The 19273-nt window shown below is 22.0% G+C and overlaps 2 protein-coding genes across 6 annotated transcripts; one reads left to right on the forward strand and one right to left on the reverse strand.

Moving 5' to 3' along the window:
• The first annotated feature begins 268 nt into the window (after window positions 1-268).
• LOC122714704 (probable serine incorporator) lies at window positions 269-6331 on the forward strand. Of its 5 annotated transcripts, none has more exons than XM_043936295.1 (12): window positions 269-443; window positions 1093-1257; window positions 1330-1514; window positions 1583-1792; window positions 1872-1956; window positions 2032-2215; window positions 2307-2504; window positions 2928-2966; window positions 3563-3725; window positions 3814-3986; window positions 4492-4543; window positions 6054-6331. In XM_043936295.1, the coding sequence occupies exons 1-10, from the start codon at window positions 417-419 to the stop codon at window positions 3950-3952; spliced, it is 1395 nt and encodes a 464-aa protein (XP_043792230.1). In that variant the 5' UTR covers window positions 269-416; the 3' UTR covers window positions 3953-3986; window positions 4492-4543; window positions 6054-6331. The 5 variants fall into 5 exon arrangements, with proteins under 5 accessions (XP_043792230.1, XP_043792232.1, XP_043792233.1 ...); XM_043936297.1 differs by having other exon boundaries at window positions 3578-3725; XM_043936298.1 differs by having other exon boundaries at window positions 3581-3725.
• LOC122714703 (nose resistant to fluoxetine protein 6-like) lies at window positions 5482-16970 on the reverse strand. The gene is made up of 12 exons (XM_043936294.1): window positions 16343-16970; window positions 9931-10086; window positions 9167-9387; window positions 7691-7896; window positions 7359-7614; window positions 7125-7285; window positions 6812-6980; window positions 6548-6741; window positions 6333-6462; window positions 6039-6231; window positions 5803-5948; window positions 5482-5738 (listed from the first exon to the last, which is right to left on the reverse strand). The coding sequence occupies exons 1-12, from the start codon at window positions 16608-16610 to the stop codon at window positions 5595-5597; spliced, it is 2244 nt and encodes a 747-aa protein (XP_043792229.1). The 5' UTR covers window positions 16611-16970; the 3' UTR covers window positions 5482-5594.
• Window positions 16971-19273: the final 2303 nt, after the last annotated feature.

Raw genomic sequence — 19273 nt, forward strand, 5'->3', positions numbered from 1 at the left:
TAAAAACATAGAAAATATTGATTTATTTGAAATAATGGTAATTAATAAATAATTTCTGTTTCAAAATTAGAAAAAAAATCATCATAATTGTTATAAAAATATTTTAAATTATTTCAAATATTAAATAAAATAACATATTATTTGAAAATATATTTTAACTAATAATAATATTTCTTAAATAATATTTTAAACATATCCGGATTTATTCTATGGTAAAGGGATATGACGTCTAGTCAGCTGATAGTATGAAGTTGACTGTGGTCATCTGTCAGGACGCCATTGTTATTGTGAAAATTTTGTTGTGAAGTACAGTATTCTTTGTCTGTCTGTCTAGTTTATATTATCGTGTATTTGATATTAAGAAAAATTATACGTGTGAATGTATTTAATATATTAAGAAGAAAGAAAACGTGCTAATGGGTCTTATTTGTTCCACAGCACAGGTAAATAATTTGTAAATAATATTTCGTTTTTTTTTCTTTATACTTATTTTCTCTTTAATTTATTAATTATTTTATTAATTGTGTAATTGTTTAATGTAATGTAATTTAATTTGATTTAATCTATTTTTTAATTAAAAAGTTTTTTTTCTTATTAAATTATCCAAGAAAAAATAGATAAATCATCGAAACTTAATTATAATCTTATGTCATTCGATTATAGATTATATTGACTTTTCGGAAATCAATAACAAAACTATATTTGTGTAACTATATTTGTTTTGTACTTGTATAAATCAATATTTATAAATATTATTTATTTTAAAGTGTTTTTTAATTAGCGTTTAATAATTTAATAATTTAATAGTTTATTTTTAGCGTTTTTATAGTTAAATAATAACTTTTAATATAATATTTAATATTATATTAAATATAAAATATAAAAATATTATATAATATTTTTAATATAAAATTTGAATAATTATTTAATTTGAATAAAAATTTATAAAATATAGTATCAAATTATTTAATATTATATAATTTTTCTTATAAAAGAAATATAACATGAAAATAAATATTTAAAATAAATACAAAAATATAAAAATAAATACTTATATATAATTTGTATTGATTTGGATATTTTGTGATACAGCTTGCTTGCCTTTGTGGAAGCACAGCTTGCAGTTTCTGTTGTTCTCAATGCCCAACATGTCGTAACAGTACAAGTACTCGTATTATGTATGCATTATTATTAATGCTAGGAACAATTGCTGCTTGCATTACATTGGCTCCTGGTTTACAGGATGCACTTAAAAAGGTAATATTTTCAAATTTCGAAATGTAATAGATATAAAAATAGATTTATTATTTATATATGGTTTTTTTATAGGTTCCATTTTGTAGCAATAGTTCAAATTATGTGGTATCAAAATTCACTGTTGATTGTGAATCTGCTGTTGGTTACTTAGCAGTATATAGAATATGTTTTATTATAGCTCTTTATTTTTTTTTAATGTCAGTCATAATGATAAGAGTAAGAAGTTCCAGAGATCCTCGAGCTCCTATACAAAATGGGTATGATAACAGTTAATTAATATGATATATCACTAACTGTTAAATTTCATAATTACTTATATTTTTAGATTTTGGGCTATTAAATATCTTTTAATAATTGGTGGAATAATTGGTGCTTTTTTTATTCCTGAAAAATCATTTGGAACAACATGGATGTATTTTGGAATGATAGGTGGTTTTCTTTTTATTATTATTCAATTAATTCTTATTGTTGATTTTGCCCATTCCTGGGCAGATGCTTGGGTAGGAAATTATGAAGAAACTGAATCAAAAGGATGGTATGTGTAATATAATGTTATATTATTATAATTTATTTATTTTGTATAATAAAATAAATATATAATTAATTTGTCATAGGTATGCTGCACTTTTAGGAGCAACATTATTTAATTATATTGTTTCTATTACTGGAATTGTTTTACTTTTTATATATTTTACACATGTAAGTTTTTATATAAAATTTATATAAAAACATTTTCAAATTCATTTTTACTTACTTTTATTCTTTTTTATATAGGCCGATAGTTGTGATTTGAACAAATTTTTCATATCTTTCAATCTGATTTTGTGTGTGATTGCTAGTATTATATCAACTCTTCCAAATGTACAAGAATATAATCCTCGATCTGGTCTTCTTCAATCATCTGTTGTATCATTGTATGTAGTTTATTTAACTTGGAGCGGAATTTCAAATAGTCCAGGTAATATTTTAAATATATGATTTTAAATATATTATAAAATTTAATATTATTAAATATATTTTATAATAACTATTTTATGTGTTATTTGCAGATCATGAATGCAATCCTGGATTTTTAGAAATAATTTTAAATGATGCTGATTCACGAAATCGTGTTGCTTTTGACAAAGAAAGTATTATTGGCTTAATTATCTGGTTTAGTTGTGTACTGTATAGTTCTTTACGTACTGCATCTAAATCATCAAAGATTACAATGTCTGAAAACATTTTAATTAAAGATAATGGAGCTGGTATGTAAATATAATTGATCATATTTCATTGATTTTCAAATATATTATTTCCAAAAAGAAAGTCTTTAATTTTTAAAAATTTTTTTTTTTATTTTGAACTATATTACATCTATCTTCATTTGTACTGATGAATTTTAATCCATAGTATGTCTCAATGCTCGTATAAATGAATAAAAGATGATTTTATATTCTACTCCATGAAAAAAAAATTAAAATTTTTTCGATAAGGTTTTGTCTTAAATAAATCAAATTTAAAAATTTTTCAAATATAAAAAGCGAATTTTTTTAGTTTCAAAATTCACCAGTAATTTTATAATAAAAATGTTCCATATTATATAATATAATATATAGAATATAGAATATATATATTAAAACATTAATAATTTATAAATATTTTTAATAAACTGAATTTTCTTCATACAGTCAGGAATGCAGGAAACCAGAATCTTATCGACAATGAAGGTAGGCACACACTATTAAATTAAAATTTTTAGATTTTAAATTCAATATTTTCATTTTTCCTGTTTCATTATTAAAAATAACTATAAAGTGAATAGTAGCATCATATTGTATGCATATAATATATTTTTATAAATTTATATATATAAATTTTTATATAAATTCTTTATAAATTTCTTATATAAAATTCAATTAATTCAATTTTTACCAAATTGTACAATATTTATTTTTTAATATGATTAATTTTATAAATTAAATGTATATAATTTGCGCTTAGTAATAGCGTGTGCCTGCTTTCAGTTTTTATATTTAAAAATTATGATATTTTTAACATTTTTTTTAATATCATTAGTATTTACTAAATTTCATGCTATAAAGATACTTTCTTTTCTATTATTTTTAGTTTATTGACACATGTGATGCTACTTGATTTAATCAATTTTTCATTTTACTTATATGCATAAGAATTTATTTTATGCATGATAATATAATTTGTAAATCTTGTTATATTATTAATTCTAGTAGGATCATTGGGTATTTATAATTACAGATAATTTTTTTTTTTTTAAGTTATTTCTTCTTTTCATAATTATAATTAGATTATACTCTGGTAGAAGGTCGCACTGCTGATTCAGAAACTGGAAATGAAACTAAAGTTTGGGATAATGAAGAAGATTCTGTAGCTTATAACTGGAGTTTCTTTCATCTAATGTTTGCTCTTGCCACTTTATATGTTATGATGACACTTACTAATTGGTATCAGTAAGTATTTATTATTCATTTTGATTTATATAACTTTTCTTCTAAATGTATTATAATTAAAATTAACAAAATTATATTATCTTTATAGACCAAATTCCAATTTGGATACATTGAATGCCAATACTGCTTCAATGTGGGTGAAAATAATATCTTCTTGGATGTGCTTAGGATTGTATATTTGGTCATTAATAGCTCCAGCAGTATTAAGAAATCGAGATTTCTCTTAAATATTATTTTTATGTCAGAAGTGGTAATTAACAGGTATATAAATTTGCATGATATAAGATTATTGCTATTTTATATTTAATATTTAATCTATAAATTTTATTATTTATGAGCTTCCATAGACTATGTTATATTCCATGTTATATATAAAGTTTCATCTTTTAGTGAGATTACTTAAAAATCTAATTACTTTATATATTTTTTAAAATCATATTTCTTTGTTTATAATATTTAATTAAAAGTATAACAAATAGTAATATTATAAATAATAATTACTACATATAACATAATTATATATTAATAAAAATCATTACATATATAATATTATGCAATGCTATTTTTGATTTTGATTATATATAAAATATGGAGGTAAGAGGTAGAATATTTTATAATAAAAAATATAAATTTATGTTTTTTAGATATTAAAAATTATTTTATTGTATGCATAATTTGAAAACTTATTTTTTTTTATTTTTTATTTTATTGTTTTAAATATTGTTCTTTTTCTTCTTTTAACTAAATTGTATTTTTTTAATTTCAGTTTTTGCAATACCTGCATAGTTATAAAATGTTCATCTATAGAAAATAACTTTGTAAGTATCATTTGATACATTGTAATTTTATTCAATATTTTTAAGTTAATATTTTTTTTCGAATATCGTATCATAGATAATACATTTTTATATAAATATATATTAAATAAAGATAGTAATTCAGTAATTTATAAACTTTGTTCAAAAAAAAAAATATAAATTTTTAGCATTATTGCTAAAATTTTGTTTTAAATAATAATTATTTTAAAATAATATATAATTAAAATATAAATTACTTCTTATATGTATTTTATATATTTAAGATACAATTTATATACTCTTGACAAATTTTAGTTAATTAACTTTAAAAATAGTGTATAATATTACATCAAAATATGATTACATTCTATATATGCATGTATATATATTTACGAATTTAATATCGTATTTTACATTTAATAACTTTAATGTGATAATAATTGTACACAGAAATATTATTTTTTAAAGATATTCTTTATCATAATTAAAGTAATAAAGAAATTAAATTCAAAAAATTTAATAAATTATATTTTATTACTTCCTATTTATAATAAATTTATTGTTTTATAATTAAATAATAAAATGTCAAAAAATATATGTAGAAATTATTTTGAATTCATATTAACTTAAAATATTTTAATTTTTAACAATAAATTTAAATATAAAAATATTAACTATAAAAATATTTATAATAATATTTATAATAATAACAAATTTATTTTTAACATAAATATTATTGCATGATGGAACATTTAAAACATAAAGTTTTTAAGTGAATAAGATTGTATTAAAAAAATTGGTAAAAATTTTTCTATATATGTCTATATATTGTTTAATAAATTTTATAATATTTATAAAAGTTTTAAAAAATATAATATTAAGATTATAAAAATATATATTATTTACAGATACTTATTTATAAATCAAATATAATATTTATATAAATTATAATTGTTCTTAGCTATCATATACATTGTATATGAGGGTAAGTTATTTTACTAAAAACAAAATAAAAATTTTAGATTACTATTTACAATAATTTTGATCATTTAAATTGTAGTTATTGATAAAATTATTGCATTTTCAACAATTTTGTTGTTTTTGGCACTGAAGATTTTGTCATTAAATAATTTTTAATATTTTGAAATGGTGTGTCAATTAATAAAGTGAGAGTTATTGACAACATAATAATCCACAAAAGTTCATGTAAATTGAACTGTAAAAAAAGATTATTAATAATTAATATATATATTTATGCATACATTTATATTACAACTTACTTGCATGCTAAAGAATTCAAAATGCTCAGCACTTCGAATGCTTCCAACATTATAAAAGAATATTGGAAACTGTGTTAAATATATTGCATAACTCAATTTTGTAGTGATCAGAAAACCTTTCCATGCTAAAAATTTACCGAACCAACCTAAAAAAAAATTTTATTCATTAAATTGATAATCATTTATGATTATATAATCAAAAATAATTGATCTATATCCTATAAAATTATTTTTACCATTTGTATTTCCAGTATGATGCATCACAATTACCCATGCAAAAATAGCACACCAACCAATAGGAGCAAATGCATTATACATTGCTGCATCTATCGGATTATATATATAATTTATAGATCCCATATGTGCAGGTCCAAAAAATGCACAACAAAACATTATTGTACATAAAATCCAACCTATATATAAAGTTATCTAAAAAAATATAAAAATTGTTACATAAGAATATAACATTGTATCAATTGATAATCTACATCCATATATACATAAAATAAATAATATAAATAAATACTTACTTTATTCATCTTAAAATCTTTAGGTAAATATCTTAGTAAATAACCGATGAAAATTCCTATTATATAAACAGTTAATCTATGTGATGGTAGAATATATGAATAATTTGCAGTATCATATAATTGTTTTATTCTGTAAATATAAATAAATGAATAAATAAAGATATAAGAAAAATTACATTTAATGTACTTAACATTTTTTTAATACATTAACTTACGATGTACCAAAAAAAACATAATTATTTAATTTTTTATAATAAGTAACAAAATATCGAAGTGCTGTTGAAAATAAAGCACATATAACAAGAAAAACAGTTCCAGTCTTTGGCTTCTTATAAAGGAAAAGTATCATTAAAGGTGAAAGAATAAATAATTGAGTATCTATACCTAGATGATGAGTATGTGTGAGACACTAAAATTAAAAAAATATTTTATAAATATTTCTTAAAGTCGTGATTATTAATTTAATATAAAATTCATACCATAGACTCAAAACCAAAATAATTATGGATAAATAAAAAATTTCTCCACCATGTTCTTTTACAAATATTTGCATGTTCAGTTACCACTAAGTTCCATTGTGGTCCAGAACCAAAATAAGGTAATACATAAGTACACAACAATATCAGAGTCGCTAAAGGTGGTACTATTCTAAAAAAGAAAATCATTATTTAATAAATAATAAATCGTAAATTTTAAGTTATAAAATTTTATACTATAAAATGAATTTAAATATCAATATATTTAAAATTAGAATATAAAATAATTTATCATAAAATATAAGTCAATTATTACCTAATTAGACGAGATAAGTATTCATCTTTAATATTTAAATTGCCATTTTTTTTTAATTTTTCAATAAAAGAATATGATGTTAATAGACCAGAAAGCATTATAAATGGATCTGTATAAAGACTAGCAGCTCTTCCTATGACAGTCCATGGTTTACCAAGATACTGAAAAAAAAAAAAATTATAGATTTCCTTATTGTTGTAATGAGTTAAAATTTTTTAAATAGTACAATCATACTTCGCTCATTTCTGTTCTATTTGAATAAGGATTAAAAAAAAGAGCCATGCTTTTATGTGCTAAAACCAACATTATAGCATTTACAGCTCTTACACCATGAAGTGTAGCTATATCATTTTGTCCTCGTTCTAGTGATATAAGCTTTTTAAAGTTTCGTTTCAAAGAAAATGATAAAAGTAGTTCACTTGTTGATATTTTATAATGATCATAACATGCTGCTATGATTGTTAATGCAAATATTGCCATGAAAAATAAACTGAAAAGTTAATATATACAATAATATATATACATATACATATATATTATGATAATATACAATAAATATTTCTTACCTGACAAACATAGTTTCATTTGGTATAGATTTTCTTTTTACTTGACACATTTCTTTGTTCACCTTTACTGTAATCTTTAGACCAGTTTGAGAAGTATATCGTGTAAGGATATCATGAAGAGATGTTTCAACATCTTTAAAATTACATGATGCTGGTGTACAAACTGCCCAGTTTACTATACTATATCGAGGTAGTCGATGTCCAGCCTAAAAATAGAACAATATATTAATAAAAATAGAAAAATATTTTAAATTAAGAAAATAAAATATTAAATTATTTTTTTTTCTTATGCTAAATTTTACAAAATATCACATAAATAATATATATAAAATGAAAGAATATTTTATGGATATTTATTAAAAAAAAATTCATTGAATAAAATAATGTTTTGTTATAGATTTCACATAAAAAATTTACATATATAAAATTATAAATATCATAGAGTCAAAATAATATATATTATATTCTGATATTTTTATCATATTCCAAAACACAAGATGTAATTCCAATGCAAAACATGTTACATGTAATACGAATCACTTTCTCAAATCACGTTACGTTGTTTAAAAGTATCGTATTGATTATAAAACTTGTAGTTGTCGCAATGAAAATGAATTAAGACTATTAAGAAATTCTGACATAATATCTTTATTAATTTTATCTTTGTAGATTTTTTCATTCTAAATACCCGAAAGCAGAAATGTTCCATCATTTTCAAAATTTTTGAAAATTTTTTTTGAAAATTATAAAATTTTATAATATAATAAGTCGTAATTTGTTTTTTTATGTATTTTAATATATATATATATATATATTATATACATAGATTTATAAATCACCGTGTATAATAATAATCTTATTAGGAATTATCTGCACACTTAAAAGTGACAGATATTCTACTTAAAATTCATATGACATTCCTGTTTTCGTCGTAGTTGTGAATCAAATAAATTATTTTCGTTTTATTCTTTGACAGATTTCCTCTGATGTATCCCGATTTACATAGATATGTAATACTTGCATAGAAATTCGCTGATCGATTATGTATTCATTCATAATAAAGTTGCGCATATTGAAATTCTACAAGCATTCTTATGGTATAAATTCCTTGAAAAACTTTTTCCTGATTTTTTATTATGTATACAATTTTAAATTCACAATATAAATATTTATATTAGAATAATAGTTTATGAATTAAAATTTAATTTAGAATTTTTTTATTTATTTAAATAAAATTTTATGTATTTTTTCGTTTAAGTAAAATATATTGTGTAATTATATTTATATACTACATTTATTTTTTTATGTTTATAAATATTAATATTTAATTGACTAGAATGACGTATCAGTTATTTTTAAATGTTCCTATTCTTGAATGCAAAAACCACATTCAATCCATCATAAAATGATGTTACATTTTGCGGTTTTGAAAAAGTACAAAGAACAACTATATATACATTATATATACATACTTACATCGGTAATATTGCTTTTGAAAGCGTAATGCGAATGCACTAACCGATGAAGATGCTTCAAATCTATTCGTGATTCGTCGATTTTCAAGTGAAGATACGCCAAACAATATTGTCCTTGAATTCCTTCGCTTCCCTGTATTCCGATACATTCGTCGAAGTCGCCAAACTGATTGATATTTCCGTTCAGGAGTCCAGATGGTATTTTCGCCGTTGCATCGTACACTTCAAAGAAAAATATAGTTATATTAAATACAGTATTAGAATCAGCGTATAATAGAATCCATATTGTTTTTGTGAAGTATATATTCTTATAATTATATATAGATATCAATATAAAAGTAATATTATCAATATTTAACAATATAAGAAAAATTATTAAAAAAATTTTGGAATTGAGAAATACATAAAAGAGAATTCATTGAAATTTAGTCTTCTCATGAATAATGTGGTTTTCTTAAGAATGATGTAACGAAATGATAAAACTGCATAAAGATACGTGCTTATTTGTGTTTAGTAATTTGTCGGTCAAATTTTTATTCGAAATATGACAATAAAGCACAGGTGAAAGTACAAATTGAAAATTGATGTTCAGAGAAAATTTACGATATATACGGGAGTGAAAAAAATATTATTGAAAAATATGAATACTAAATACTTTTACTATGAATACATATACTTTTTTTACTATTTTTTTGATTTAATAATGCTATGAGCAATTTTTATTATGTAGGATTTATTATGTAGGATAATAAGGATTATACTTACTTTTAAGAGCCCATAAAGTGAATTTAGCGAGTTCCCTATGAAAAATTTCGGAATGTTTTTTGCATTGAGGACTTACTCGTCCAACACCAGGATTATAAGCTGGAAGAATTTGTAACAATCTTTTTGCTTCCCGATCGATTTCCTCAGAGAAATCATCTAAAAAACAAATTATTGATTATTTAATTATTGATAAGATTGAATAATATACATATTTTAACGACAAAATTAAAAAAAAAATTATAAAAAAATTCATCTCTGAAGAGATTAGAAAGAAGAATAAGAGTAGTCCAAATTTAGTGATTGAAAGTTTTGACGAAAATTTCAACATAAAATCAAGATCGAGACAAGGTCAATTCAAGAAAGACTTTCACTCCCGTGGAGTTTGTCTCGAGGATACAGGTGTATTGCAATGAAGTAACATGTTTTCTACGTGTTTTGCGTACGTACGAATACAAGATTTCAATGCAAAAAGAAAATTTTAATACGGTCGACGTTGATATCTTGCTATTCACGTTAAAAAAGTATTTTCGGAACGTTAGCTATAAAAAAAAAAAAAATGTGACTTTTTTCTAAATTTATTTGATCCTTATGATATCATCATTGAACTATGAAAGACATTTCAGGAATGTCAGATTTCCAAGAAGATCAATGTATTGAGAACATCAAACGGTTTTAACAAATCGAAACTAAAAAATATATTCGTGAAAATAAATGGTCTGAAAATTATACTTTGGAGTGACTATCATTTACACATTCCTTAGATAATAAAATATATCTAGAAGAGAGTTATTAAATACTAAAAACTAATACTGATAAATTTTCTATTAACTTGAGTGTTCGTGATTGAGCAACGATTAATTTGATGCGAACCGATTTCAACATTGATTTAACAATAAAGAGAACGTGTTAATTCTGATGCGATGTAAATGAGAACAGTTACAATAATGGATATGAAATCACGTGTGAAATTACTGAAACACAATTTACGATATATGATTATTAGCAAGTGAAATATTGAAATTGTGAAATATTTGTATCAGTATTCAAAGTGCTTATTATCAAGTTTTAATTTCATTTATTAAACATTTCTTATTAATTACAATTCATTTTTACTTATAAATTAATTTAATTAATTATCATTATTATTATGCATTTAAAATTTATCTCAATTTTCACTAAAAATGAAAATTGTTTAAAACTAATAGAGTTCTGTTTATTAAATTTTAATTTGACATTTAAATTTATGAATATACTTCATTATCATAATTATCTCGATTTATTCATATTGATTGTACCGACTAACTAATATTTACATAGATAAAAAACCTGCTAATCATAATTCGTATTAAACAAATTTTACTAGAAGTTAAAAGAAAATTCAAAATAAAAGATAAAAAAATATATCATTTGTTTCTATTTTGCATTCCATATATTTTTATATTTTTGTGCATTTTTGTGCACATACAAAATTTAATTTTAAAATTTAAAATTGAACTAGCATTTATTAGAGAACACTTGTTAATTTGTCAATCTAAGTCGAAGTATCATATTATTATCTCTGTAAATTCAGTGTTTTTACATGTTTTTACATGTTTTACTCTCAGTATTTATAATACAACGAGAAAAGTAATATTTCAATATGAAAAATAATAAATTAAAAATAGAATAAAATTTTTTTATTTAAACTTTTCCTAAGAAAAATCAAATTATTTTCCAGTATAATCGTTCCTTTTTTCAATTATATGACTAATTATTGATCACTAGGATATTGAAACATGCAAATAAACCATCAGTGAAAGTTACAATCATTTTTGTCACGAATACTTATTTGAAGTATTTTTATATATTAAATACAAAGAATAAATTAGATCTAAATTAAAAAATAAGAGTAAAGCTGCATATAGCATGCATATGATTATTTTAAATCATATTTATCTTATTTAAGATAATATCATATATATCTTATTTAAGTTTATCGTTCATCCTTAATTGATTCTCATCGATATTGTTTTAATAATCTATTTAAATAAATAGAAATTTTAAATTAAATCATAATTTTTGAAAATATCATCAGTTTCTTTCAAAAAAATTTCATCATATTGTTGTTATTAATGTACTGCGTACATTATAATGTTTTGTTGATAGAAAATATGTAAAGAAATGCAAATGATAAAAAAAATGATAATAATTAGCATTAGCATTACTATTAACATATGATTTTTGTGATCTTAACGTGAAAATCTGACGTTGAAAAAAAAAACATTAAACGAAAAATCCATTATCTATTATCGTTTACCACTCCTATGTATACATTTAAAATTAACTTTTTTCAAACCTGATATATATAGTTGCACAATAATTGACCAATGTTTCTTCAATCTCAATTGCACTCATTAATGAATATGAATAACGAATAGTGTTACAAATACATCGATTGAAATACTTAAAGAACGTTACGATTTATTTATTTGAATATAGTATTCATTGATTTGCGTTTTAAATTAAAAATCTTAAAATATTCAATATGTAAACAAGATACTGAATAATACACGTTTATGCACGTTCTAGTAATAACGAATTTTAACAATCGTATATAAAAATAAATTTATATATTAATTTACAATTATGAAAATAAAATTCTTGTTATAATACATTAGAAAAATAATTTTTACATTAGAAAAAATATTTATTTTTTATACATTGTTTATACATTATTTTCTTCTAATATTAAAACTTACTTAATTAAAGTTTTAAAATTTAATATATATGCTATACAATTGATGATATATATGCATTTCTGAAAATTTATTTTAAAAAATTTTGGAATATTAAAAAAGATTAAAGGTTAACTAGTCTATTATTAGTAGTCTATTTTGTCACGTGTAATTCTTAATGATCTTAATAACTTATAAATATTCAATTACGCTTTAAACATATTAACAAATAATAAATGTAAGAATTTTCGCAGAAATTTTGAAAACAAATAAAAATTTTCAAATAAAAGATATTAATAATTCAACGCTAAATTCTGTAAATAATGAGAAAAATTCAGTCATATTTTGGTTTATAATTTGCCTTATTTTTTTTAAGAATACAGTACAATTATTATTTATCATTTCTTTACTATTATTTTATTCGTTAGAGATTCTATCATATGTAATATTATTTATTTTACATCTTAAAAATTCATCAAGGTATATTTAAAAATATATAATAATGGTAGGAATCTGTCTATTAAAAGATTTATAGAAATCTAGTATTTGATGTATAAATAAATGTAAATATTGTCATCTATCTAATTGCAAGAGTAATTAATCTTTGTTAAAACCTTGACATATTAAAACATGACCTATACATATGGTTTTGTATAAAACTAACATTAATTTTAGAATAAAGATTAGAATTAGAAAATATCTACCTCTGGGATGAACTAGTATTTATCTTCCATTATCAGTCTTATTAACAGAATACATAAATCAAGAAGAAAATTTTATTTTCTTTTATAAAATTCATCTTGTATTTTTTTGTTATATAAACAATATATTATATGAAGTTTTTTAATGAAACAGATTTTATCCATTGAATTTCAATTTATAACTTATTACTTTTTTTATTGCGTGCTAGATCAATTAATCGAGATTTTTCAATATTAAATACATGTTTCCTAAAAAATAAAAAAGCATTTAATTAACATAAATGATTTATTAAAAGAAATTATGAAAGAAAAATAAAAATTTTAATAAAAATTTTGATTTTAATTTAAAGATATTTAATTAATTTAATTTAAGGAAAAAGAATGAAAATTTCGATTGTAATGATTCGTGATATTTCACATATAATTTATTTATATATTATTCAACTCGAATTATTATGATTAATTTAATAATTAATAAATACACGATTTAATAAAAATGATATTACTAAAATACTTTATTACTAAATTACTTTAATAAAAATGATATTACTATTACTACTATTAAAATGATACAACTTTCGTGAAATAAAGTCATAGATACATTCGAATCTAATAAGCATTTCTTTCTATTATGTAATGCAATGCTCATACTTACCAGTGATCGTAATTTTATAAAATTATACAAAATGCCGGAACTATTTTTTTCTTTTTTTTAATTCTTAAATACGATTGTAAATGTCAAGGTTACTCATGTAATAATTCGAAAGTTGAATGACTTTATGATGATGTGTCGAATGTTTTAACACACTTATATAATGAAGCTTTTAATCTTTTTTTTTTATTCACAGTTATATATACAGTTATTCTATATTTTAATTTCTGTTATATATGTGCATATAAACACTTAGGATTGGTTCAAATGAAAGTTTCGCAGAAAGAATAATTTGATGTAATAGAATTTTTTTTGTAAATGAACACATGACTAGTATTTGAAGATCGACTTAGTTTGTTTCAATGAAATTATATATTTTTAAATATGAAGAGATCGATTCATCTCATCATTTCTTATAATAAAATTATTAAACAAACTTTTGTATTCAGGTTAAAGAACATATCTTTAAACACTTATGTAAGAAAATAAAAATTATATTGTACGTAATATAAATAGATATAAATATAATATAAATTCAATTTTTTCTTCGACGAACGATTTCTCGATATAAAAAAAAAAAAAAAAAAAAAAAAAAAAAATAGAAAATTACAATTTTATTGATGGAATTACTTTTATAATAATATTTTTTTAACAATACTTTTTTAATAATTTTTTTAAAATGATGCGTAGAAATGAATTCACTTATGTATTAAAAACATAAGATTTAATTAATAAAAAACAAATTTTTTTCTTATAAAAAGGTAAATTTGAATCAAAATTATATATTGTTTCAGCTTCTTTCGTATTTATCATTATACCAACAAAGATTAGGATTAAAACTATGTAAATTCATAATAATAATAATTTTTATAAAATCAATTTTGTTACATATTCAAAAACAATCATGTATAACAATTAAAAATGATTATACTCGTATATTACTCATTCAAACGAGAAGTTTTTCTTTTACTTCTTTTTCGGAACCTAGTGACACTTAGGATGCAATTAATAGCGAAACTAAGCGTATATAGCAACCAAGAAAATCCAGTATATCTATCTAAATTTGAAGTGTAGTGTACAAGTTGTGACGAAATATAGAAAGTAATTTCATCAAGATTGTAATCTAGATTTTCTATTTTTTTCAGTTCTTCAAAATACAATAAATACAAACGGATTTGTAATGAGCAATTATTCTTAAATGCGATGCATTTTTTTACGTTCAGGTTCATTGATTGCTGCGAATTTGACAATGTGAAATACACGTTGCAAGATAAGTAATAAAATATACGTACATATAGTAAATTGAATATGCAGATACTGTACGTGGTTGAAAATCTAACTTAGTAACTTATATTTCGAAATATTGAAAGTAGTTTCGCTTTTTTTTTTTTTTCTGTCGTTCGATTGACCCGTAACTTTTTGTTTCACTTCATGCTCTTGAACAAATATTGAAAAAAAAAAAAAATGTGATCATTTCAAATTTATTTTTTCACTTTGCAAATGTGACATCATTAAAGATTGTTTTTCTTAAAAATTCTTCTTTATAATTTTTTTAAATAATAATATTATGATATATATAATAGTAAAATATGTAATAATAACAGATTAGAAAATAATATAAGAAAATGTAAGAATAATGTATAAGAAATTGAGGAAAATTAATATATATAAATGTAGTTATTAGTTCCAGTAATAAATTATAGTAAAATTAATTTTAATCTTGAATAATAGAGAAAAGAATATAGATGCTCTATTTTTAGAGCATATCTACATATTTAAAAGGAATGGAAAATATCTATGGATGGCATAGTTGATGAAAAATAAATTATCCTTGAATAATAATCATGAAGAATATAGATCTATTTTTAGATCATACCTATTTAAAAGAAATGAAAGATATCTACGCGTGACATAACTGATGAAAAATCATGATCGATCTTGGTTATAATGAATTAGATTTTAGAAATATCGTTTTAATTTATTATGGATCTAGCATCGATTCACCGATATCGATTTATAAATTTTGTCTATTTTTACGATAAAATAATGAAAAAAATTAGAATATATAAATCGCACTAATATCCTTTAAAGAAATATCTTTTAATTTTCAATTTTTCGAGGAATACATCGATCTATAATTAAATCACGTCTGATCTATAATTAAAATCTAAAATTATCAATTGAAAAATGAATAAAATCTCATTATTAATAATTATATCAACAATACTAGAGATATTTTTCTCACAGGAAAATTCTAAATCTAATAATCAAAATTTTAATATCTCGATTACTTAGAATCATCACAATATTAAAATATTTTTATATTAACTTTTAACGAAACTCACTGTAGAAAGAATTGGTGTGTGGATCATCCAGCTTTTCCGTGCGCAACGTGTCCTTGCTCGTCTCGATCGTGTGATTCCTCTGGTTCTCGATCAGCTCGATCAGCGTGAAATTGTTCGCGGATATGGTTTTATTTCGTGACAGTACCAGAAGAATTTCTTCCTCTTCCAGGGTGTTCAAATTGTTAGATGTCAACACATCCACCGATTTTCCGGCATACGACAGTTTCACTAGAAAAACTATCGTCCATATTCTCACGAATATTCCCATATTTATAGAGGAAAAAAAAAAAAAAAAAAAAAAATACAACGTAATCGTATGAATCGAGTGATTCGAGTCGAGAAAAATTTTCGTTCGTTGTCCAATTTTATTTATAGATAAAAAAAATCACAGAAACTGAATAATATCTTCTAGATTCGACATTGATACTTTGGAGTTTATGTTAAAGTGTATGAGATCAATATTGAAATTCTTCACAGATTGAACTTCACAGATTGTCTCTCGGGTGTATACGATCGACACGTAAATTCGTTTCGCTTTGAGATAAAGAAATTGAAAAAAAAAAAAACAAAAAAAAAACAAAAAAAGACAACAATAGAGAAAAAAAGAGAATTTGCAAAAGTGCGCCACCGAATGTTTCACGAACTCTGTATTGCTTGATCGTCCGAAGGCGAGCTTTATGAGTGATCGTGAAACGACGAACTCACCTGCGGTCAGGAATGGGGCGAAAGAAGAGGGGTGAATACTGAGTTCCTCTTTCTCCCACTCTGAACCATCTTCAAAAGATCTTCCTTAAATTCTCGATTGTCAGATTGATTGAAATAATTATATAAGCGATAGATTTGTTATTTTTCGGCACGTGAAAACGAAATGTTAATTATACGCCTTTTATTCATTTTTTTTTATCTTTATTTTCTTAATTAAAAAAAAATTTGAGAGAAAAAAATAGACATAGTATATTTTATTCCACCTTGTTGGCAAAGCTTTTAGCATAATTGTCGTATTGCGTTTAAAAGTATGCAGATTTTTAAAAAGTAAATGATTTAACGTTAGAAGGATATTATAAAAGTACTACGAATTGAAATAAAACGTCTAACTGTGAAATGTGATTTAATTTTGTTTTCCTTCTTTATATGTAAAATTATCAAATATAAATAAATAATAAATTTTTAATTATAATAAATATGTATATTTAATATATAATTATAATTGTATAATAAATATGTATAATATCTTAATAAGAGAAGAACAATATTTATAATATCATGCATCATATTCCATATTTTCATATTCCAATATAAATATTTTTAATACTAAAATACCATTGTATTTTTTTTTTTCAATTTTTATTCTTGGAATTAAAATTATATTTATATATGTTGAATGATATGTATCATAACGAGATATCACGGATGTCTGATTTGAAAATTTCAATTTTTTAATTATATTTTTACACATTTTATTATGTATTTTATAACGCGATTATATTTTATCGTAGTGTATTGTTTCAGAATCAAATATGAACTTTTATTATTTTTTGTTCTTTATTTATCACTTTTTATCACTTTTATTACAACATATAATTTTATAATAATTTTAATAATGTAGCATAAAAAAACAATTTATGTATTAAAGAAAAATATAATAAATTAATCTTTACGATAAAGATATTTCAATTTTATGATGTTGTAGTTGCGATGTAATGAATGAGATATCTTTATAACATGTTGTCACGCATATAACGATACAAAGGATGAAGGATAAAGTAAATAATGGAATAGATGGAAAATTTAAAGGATGACTGAAACAAAACGCACAAAAGTTGATATGCAAAAAATATCCATTGAAGCTTATTGATTTTTTTTAATTGACTTTTTTTTTTTCATTATTTGCATCGTTACAGTTCCTCTAAAAAAAATTACTGTTAATCATTCGTTGAAGAATATGTTATCTTTGTTACACACGTGTAAATTACGATAGAGAGTGGGTCGGGGCCCCTTGTGTGTTGCATTCTTTAGTAATTGTTACGACACATTTAACGCGTGCTCTCCATAAATTAGATTTTTGATTCTTCATTTTCCGCAACTTAAAATTTAATAAAAATTTTATTAGTAAAAAAAAAAAAAATTGTACCGATACTTTTAGACAATTATAATTTAATACAAAGTTAATCAGTTAAGTAATATCAAAATATATTTTCATATTATATTGAAAATATAAATATAATAAAGAAAGAAGAATACACGCAATATATGTTTAATTCAGAGGAGACGAAGTAATTCATTCTTAAAGAAAACTATTGAAACGTCCTTAAACTTGAATTCATACAACGAATACAAATAAAAATTCAGACATTCTAACTGAATTTTAATCGCTACTTCTGAACTTTTATACGTGTATTTCTTCACATATGTATTTTCATCAGATCTTGCGTTCACGTTTCTACTAGATATATAGACTATTTTTTTCAATTTTTCATAAAGCTAAAAAAAAAATGCAATAATATACATAATATATTTGTAAATATAATTTATATGACAGTTAGTTCCGCATTCATTAGCTTGCGATCAATTATTCGAACACAAGCATGATGCATACGAAAGTACGGCATACGAACTGACGAAAATCATCGAATCCACAATGCTCTTTATGTGTCAATGGATCAATGAGTGCCAGCCAAAGAAAAGTGAGAATAATTCATTGTCGATTCATATAGCGCATATAGCGCGACTGTCCTTCTCTGCACTATAATGTTACGCATAGCATGTTAGTTATTTTAATTAAAGCTGGATAGAAAATTGCGCATGTAAATGCCATCGTACAAGTTATTGAACTTAATATCATTTTAGCCATGTGAAATACAGTTGAAAATGAATCTGGTTATTGATATGTCTTGATAAATTAATAATATATTGTTGAAATTAATTGAAATT

This window comes from Apis laboriosa, unplaced genomic scaffold (assembly GCF_014066325.1).
Source record: "Apis laboriosa isolate Shangri-la unplaced genomic scaffold, ASM1406632v1 scaffold34_cov151, whole genome shotgun sequence".
NCBI classification, from domain to species: domain Eukaryota; kingdom Metazoa; phylum Arthropoda; class Insecta; order Hymenoptera; family Apidae; genus Apis; species Apis laboriosa.

Coding starts and splice junctions, on each gene's coding strand:
- LOC122714703 (XM_043936294.1), bottom strand. CDS start 16,610: ATGGGAATATTCGTGAGAATATGGACGATAGTTTTTCTAGTGAAACTG. Junction 10,087..16,342: donor ACACACCAATTCTTTCTACA/GTGAGTTTCGTT, acceptor TTTGTTTTTTAG/ATGATTTCTCTGAGGAAATC. Junction 6,463..6,547: donor TATGTTTTTTTTGGTACATC/GTAAGTTAATGT, acceptor TTATATTTACAG/AATAAAACAATTATATGATA.
- LOC122714704 (XM_043936295.1), top strand. CDS start 417: ATGGGTCTTATTTGTTCCACAGCACAG. Junction 444..1,092: donor TTATTTGTTCCACAGCACAG/GTAAATAATTTG, acceptor TTTGTGATACAG/CTTGCTTGCCTTTGTGGAAG. Junction 1,957..2,031: donor TTTTTATATATTTTACACAT/GTAAGTTTTTAT, acceptor TTTTTTATATAG/GCCGATAGTTGTGATTTGAA.